Below are 6596 nucleotides of genomic sequence, written 5' to 3'. Positions count from 1 at the left end.
AGATTACATGGCTAGTTTTTGTGTGTGGATGTTAAGTGTCTGAGGCTGGAACCAAACTTCGGTCCTCCTGACTCCAGGGCCGGCACTTTACTCACTGCGCCACCTAGCCGCCCCTACAATTAATTTTCTTAATATGATTATGTTTATTGTTTTACTGTGAATGAACTGAAGAAGCAAGAGATGAACACTAGAAAAATTCACAACACAACTGCACATACAAAGAACACCAAATGAAATAAAGAGTGGTGTACTAAAGGCATAGACACAATGAAGGGCAGATCATCAGATATGGCTGGTATGCTGATTTGAGTATCTGTGTATCTACTTTGTTCTGAGGGAGGGACCTATTGGGAATGAGTGAGGAAGTGACTGGGAATTGACAGTATTGTTAAAAAAAAATCAACAAAATGTATTTTGTTAAAGGAATAGGCAACTATCCACACAGGGTTTCAGACTCTAGAAAATACATTTATAATGAATGGTAGCTCAAATGACCCCCACTTTAAAACACACACACACACACAAACAGTATGTCTTTCCTAGACAGGTATGTGACTATTAATGCTATTAAATAAAGAGCTAATTACTGGAATATTTTGATTAGTGACATCAATGGATTATGGTCAGGTTCCTTTTGTCTATGGCTCAACTTGGACTGCAGAGGGAAAAAAAAGGTGGGAGCCAAGATGTGATTTTTTGGGGGGCAGGGAGGGTGTTAAATAACTTGCCCAACGTTACATGGCTAGTTTGTGTGTGTGTGTTAAATGTCTGAGGCCGGAACCGAACGTAGGTCCTCCTGACTCCGGGCCCGTGCTTTGCTCACTGCGCCACCTTGCCTCGCCCTCCCCATGTGATTTTTCTTAAAGCGGGTAAAATCTAAACTAGGCCAGTTAACAACCATTTCAAAGGTCAGTTGAGGAATCAGCAAACAGAATTAGCCTAAAGGGCAGACCTTGAGCAGATTGCTCTAGTAGACATTAACTTATTAAAAGTTTCCCTGATCTCTGCTCCAAACTTTGCCCTCTGTAACACGCAGCCATTAATCACTGGGCTGATTTCGACCTATAAAAGGCAAGAGGTCTGTGTTGGCAGTCAGACCTCCAGCTTCCTACACACTGCCATGGGACACCTTAAGCTGTTAGCCCTGTTCATAGTGTGCCTGCTGCTCCTGAGACAGGTAAGGATAAGGGGTGAGCCCTTCCCCCACCACTCTGGGCAAATATACCTATGGTACATCACTTAGCCTTTGTGGGCAGAGTATAAGATTCCTGAGGGAAGATGGATCCATTTCCACTTGTGAGATCACTTGTCTGCTCTACCTTTACTCTCCTCCCTCTTAGAGGACGCTTTCTTCACAAACCTGGGTCTTTTTGTTGTTGTTGTTCAGTTGTTTCAGACTCTTCACAACTTTATCTGGAGTTTTCTTAGTGAAGACAATGGAGTTTTGTCATTTTCTTTTCCAGCTCATTTTACAGATGAGGAGATGAGGAAATGGAGGCAAACGGGGTTAAGTGACTTACCCAGAGTCACAAAGATAGTGTCTGAGGCCAGATTTGGCCTCAGGAAAATAAGTTTTCTTGACTCTAGACTTGGCACTCTATCTACTGTGCCGCTGAGGTTGGGCTAAACAAAGGCTTTCCTTATTATTGTCCTAATCTCACATGGCTGTTGTGAGGAAAAGCTGGACACATTACTTAAAGGGTATCTATAATGATTGTTACTTTCCACTCTATTCCTCAGGTGGGATCATCTCCCTTGCCCAAGCAGAACTCAGTCCAGAGAAGACTAAGAAGGATGACCCCCTTCTGGCGAGGTGTCTCCCTCAGGCCCATAGGGGCATCTTGTCGTGATGACTCTGAATGTATCACAAGACTATGCAGGTACCCACAATTCTGAGGCTATGTGTGTATATGTATGTGTGTGTTGGGGGTTGAGTGAAAGGTTAGAGAAAAGAGAGGATATGAATGGAGATGTATAATAGTTAATAATAACTACTAGTAGTAAGTTAATAATAATTGTTAATAATAGTTAATAATAATTGCTAATGTTTGCATAGTACCTAGTATGTGCCAGGCACTGTGCTAAGCAATTTACTCTTATCTTATTTGATCCTTACACAACTATGATTGGCAGGTGATATCATTACCACCATGGACTTGCTCAGGGTCACACAGCTAGCATCTGGTCCCCAGATCCTCCTGACTAGAGGCCCCCATTCTAGACACTACACCACCTCGCTGCCAGAAATGGTAGAGATAGAAAAGAATGCCTGTCAGGCTCAAGAGTTCAAGGTTTTTTAAATCCCAGAGATAACCTGGAGAGACTAGTTTAAATTGTGGGATGACAAGGAGATACATATATGTACGCATAACCATATACATATGCAAGGATATACATATCCTTGGCTCTTCACAACTGGTACAAAACTGGGACTGTAGCAGACCTTGAAGAGCCCAGGGGCTGAGGCTCATTCCTTTTAGAAAAGGCAAATTCCACTTTCTCTACCTTATGAGATTCCAAAACTAGGCAAGATAATAGATTTTTATTTACATACATACATACATACGTGTCTGTGTGAGTATATGTACGTATGTATAAATGTATATATGTATGTCTAGCAATGTGTGTATATGTATATATGTATGAATAATCAGAGCCCTGCCTCTGCCTTGTAACATGTCTTTTTATTCACCTAGGAAAAGACGCTGTTCCCTCAACGGGACCCAGGAATAATACATTTACTGAAGAAAAGAGAAGAAAGCAGCTGCTTCCAACAATGCTCCGTTCTATGGAATATTGATTATTAGCTGCAGAACTACTGGAATTATGTGTGAAGCTGTTTGACTATTTAATATTTAAAGGCAGATATATACCTTCTCAGACACTCTATCATGTGGATAAAGGCATTTAAACTTTAGAACTTAAGAGTCTGTATTTTTATATGCATGTATTATTGTTAAAATTTGAAAAATTAAAATTTCTAAAAAAACTTTTCTTAATAATGAAACAAATCTGGAATTTAAGCTTTTTGGGATACAGAATACAGAAAAATAAATCTATTATTTTATGTAATGGTAACAGGCTAAAAAAATGTCTGCAAAGTTGGGGAAGGGAGTCAGTAATATGCTAAAGAATAGGAATAATATGGTAGAATGTTAATATTTAAGGCAAAAGCCTCTAATTTCAAAACTTGTGTAACACTGGCTTTTCACTTCATCTTTCCAGTGACAAAGTCATGGTCACAATAATTCTGGTACCTACCCACCTACCACCCTTCCAAGAAATACTTCCATGCTCTGAATTATCCCCCAAAAGAACTAAAACATCTTGTAAATTTATCATTGAAACAATTCCTACTCTAAGGACAAAGCTCAGAAAGTTAAAACTTCTGTAAAACATCATTTTGATAATCTGATTTCTATGCACATGGATCATACAATAATAGTATTGACCAATCAAGAAACAGACATAGGTTTGTGATAAGGTAAAAAGATACCAACCAAAACATGTTTTCAAAGGACTTTGATCTTTGAACCCAGTGCAAAAATATAAAATGAGAATCCAAATTAGGAGGAAAAAAACAGAAGCGTAAACAGCACAGCATTTATAAAGTTTAATACAGAAAAATCTATTTGATATTTATTAAACTTAAGTTTTTCCAGTTATGGTTTTGCATTATACAAAGCATTTAATGACACAGTAGTTAAAAAGATCTTTACAAATTGAAATGTGATACCCTTTTCTCCAAATATTTTAATTGCCATAAATTTGTTTAAAAATACACATTAAATGCATGTTTCAGACACTCTAAACTTTCTATAATCTCAATACCACAAAATACATAGAATATACTATACAGATGTGGAAAAATCTAGTTAGTATATAATACTTTGCTCACCATTAACAGCTTTATTACGTGAAATGCACATATTGACTTTAAAATCCTAACTTCCGAGCCCCAAACTATCCCTTGAAATTTAAGTGTATTGCAACAAATAAAACTCACAGTATATATTTTAAGTTTTGGTTGAAAATATCAGATGCCTAAATAATTTGGATAAAACAAATGTAAAACAGGGACTTGAGTCATGTACAAATAAAGACATCTTGTCAGTCACTAACAGTCTTTTTTCTTTAGGATCAACCAGGGCTTATAAGTTAGTTATCCTCCCTAGCTTCCCTTCATCAACATCCCTCCCCCAAACAAAACAAACAAAAACAAAATGACAAAATAAACCCTCAAACCCTTATTCACCAAATAATTATAATTTCAAATAAGATAAAGGATTTTCAATAAATATATAAGCACTTCATCCTCCATATACAAATCATTCAAAAGGGAGACCAGATACAAATTCTAGGAGCTGTGCTTGCTAATACCATGTCTGGTCTTAGAAGGTGAATTTTTAGGCATTCATTATCAATGCAGTCAACTCAATTAGTAAGTGCCACAATACTGATGAATGCACAATTGAATAATTTGCTAGGGTTATGCATAAAGTCACAAAAGCAGGGACATTTTTTGAAAGTCTACATCACCAGCTAGTGGAATAAATATGGGCCCTCATGGCATAGACTTGAAAGGCAGCATTTCTGGTCACTTTTTCCTGATGAAATAGAACAGGTAGAGAATTTCAAAGGTGAACAGCTATAATTAAACCACATTTCTGGGCAGCCTTTTCTTGCTCATTTTAAGACATGCTAGGGAAGACTAATGGGCTTATCCTCCAAAGGCTATTTAAAAGTATGAGAACCAGTCTGCAACTTTAAGGTTTTCACAGGGCAAAGCCTATGTTTACATCTAGCCCTAACTCCCAGCTTGACCACTTGTGGTGGGTAGCATCAAGTTTCTTCAACTGAACTGTTGGTCTAGAGAACTAATGGAGCTTAGTAAGAAGTACTTTACCTTTAAAATCGGTCTTAACAATGATCTTCTGAGAGGTGACTTCTGCTCTTGCAACTGTTTAGCTCTGGTCTCTAGAGAGCCAAATAGGTTCTCCATTAGCTGAGACTTTTAGAAATCACCAAACCCTGGCAAACTAATGTTAAATGTTGGTCACAATTTCCTCTCAAGTCATCTGGAAGGGAGTTAACTCATGTATCATTTACTTTGATGCAGAATTAGTCCGTGTCTATATTACCTACCGTGTTTCCTCGATAATAAGACCTATCCCGAAAATAAGCCCTCCCCTTACTGTGTAAGATTCCTCTAAAATAAGCCCTTCCCCGAAAATAAGCCCTATTGAGATTGCTACTGTAGTGAAGGTTACACGCTACATTACAGTACCCTCTGTATGCACCGTCCCCTCCCCCCGGGTGAAACACACGCCGCGCTCCGAGCTGCATCCAATCAGAGCTGCAGCAGTGAGTGCGTCATCCTGTTCTTCCCCAGTGATTTGCTTATTGAATAAAGGTAGCATTTTTTTGTTCACGTAAAATTTACCTGTTTATTAAAATTGCTGTCAATGTTCATTAAAATAAGCCCTCCCCTGAAAATAAGCCCTCTGGTGTTTTTCTGTCCAAAAAAATTAATAAGACAGTGTCTTATTATCGGGGAAACACGGTATTACTAGGGGGAAAAACCCACTTCTCCACCATACTTTATACTAAAGCTAAAGATAATGAAATCTGTTTTTCAAAGAACTGAGGAATTCTAGTCATAGACTCTATAAGGTTGTACAATGGTTACTCCCCAGAGGGGTGATTCTTTAAAACTTGGAGTTGCTCAGGCTTAACATAATCTACTTCATACAAAAATCCCACTAAGTGCACCTGTGACAAAGCAAAATATTATATAAATAAAACACACAATGAGGCCATTTTTATCCAAATAGCAATTGGAAAATTAAGACTCCTCTTCACCCAATCCCTACCTCCCCCCACCCCCCATGAAGCCCTAACACATTAATAAAGGGCACAGATACATTTTAGAATGAGCTTACTGCAAATAAACTCTTAATCTAAAGGAATACACATTGCACTCTTGTACATTACTATGCAACAAATGTCACTGAATAAGTGACAGAAATGTCACTAAGAAAGTGACTTAGATCGATTTAATAAATAATGTGGAAATGGGTGCACTAAGCTAAAATACTACACATATATATACTTTAGACAAACTGATTTCATGGTTTTAAAAAATACATTATATATAAAGTGAGTATGTGTACATAATTCTAAAGATTCAAACTGCTCACTATCACACCAAGAAGAGTGCAGAATGTACTCCTTTTATGGCTAAATCACCTCCAACCAAGACGACCGGGGCCACGCTGGATTCACATGGATTCTTAGTGTTTTTTTTAATCCACTAGATATGAATGCCAAAGCCTTGAGCTTTAAAGAGTTTGTTTTCTGTAATCTTGCTTCACAAGGAGAAACCCAGCTGTTAGAAATCAAATAAATTCCATAACATTATAAACTTTCTATCAGCCAATATAGTCTGAGCCAGCCTGGTCTGATCACCATGTTTCTTTGATTAAAAGAAGAAGTGGATGTGGGGAAAAGGATTTAGTCAAACTACAAGTGGTTCAAAGTGCAACACTGATATATATATATATATATATATATATATATATATATATATATATATA

General features: G+C 37.6%; 1 protein-coding gene across 1 annotated transcript; it reads left to right on the top strand.

Moving 5' to 3' along the window:
- Positions 1–1080: 1080 nt before the first annotated feature.
- On the top strand, positions 1081–2751 carry LEAP2 (liver enriched antimicrobial peptide 2). The gene is made up of 3 exons (XM_069103847.1): positions 1081–1177; positions 1741–1880; positions 2697–2751. Exons 1-3 carry the CDS (start codon positions 1121–1123, stop codon positions 2731–2733), a joined length of 234 nt encoding a protein of 77 aa, XP_068959948.1. The 5' UTR covers positions 1081–1120; the 3' UTR covers positions 2734–2751.
- Positions 2752–6596: the final 3845 nt, after the last annotated feature.

Source organism: Petaurus breviceps, unplaced genomic scaffold, assembly GCF_028583685.1.
Source record: "Petaurus breviceps papuanus isolate PSGF00001 unplaced genomic scaffold, PetGlider_PUasm1.0 64, whole genome shotgun sequence".
NCBI classification, from domain to species: Eukaryota; Metazoa; Chordata; class Mammalia; order Diprotodontia; family Petauridae; genus Petaurus; species Petaurus breviceps.
This window is presented reverse-complemented; position numbering and strand designations above follow the sequence as displayed.

Coding starts and splice junctions, on each gene's coding strand:
- LEAP2 (XM_069103847.1), top strand. CDS start 1,121: ATGGGACACCTTAAGCTGTTAGCCCTGTTCATAGTGTGCCTGCTGCTC. Junction 1,178..1,740: donor GCCTGCTGCTCCTGAGACAG/GTAAGGATAAGG, acceptor TCTATTCCTCAG/GTGGGATCATCTCCCTTGCC. Junction 1,881..2,696: donor TGTATCACAAGACTATGCAG/GTACCCACAATT, acceptor TTATTCACCTAG/GAAAAGACGCTGTTCCCTCA.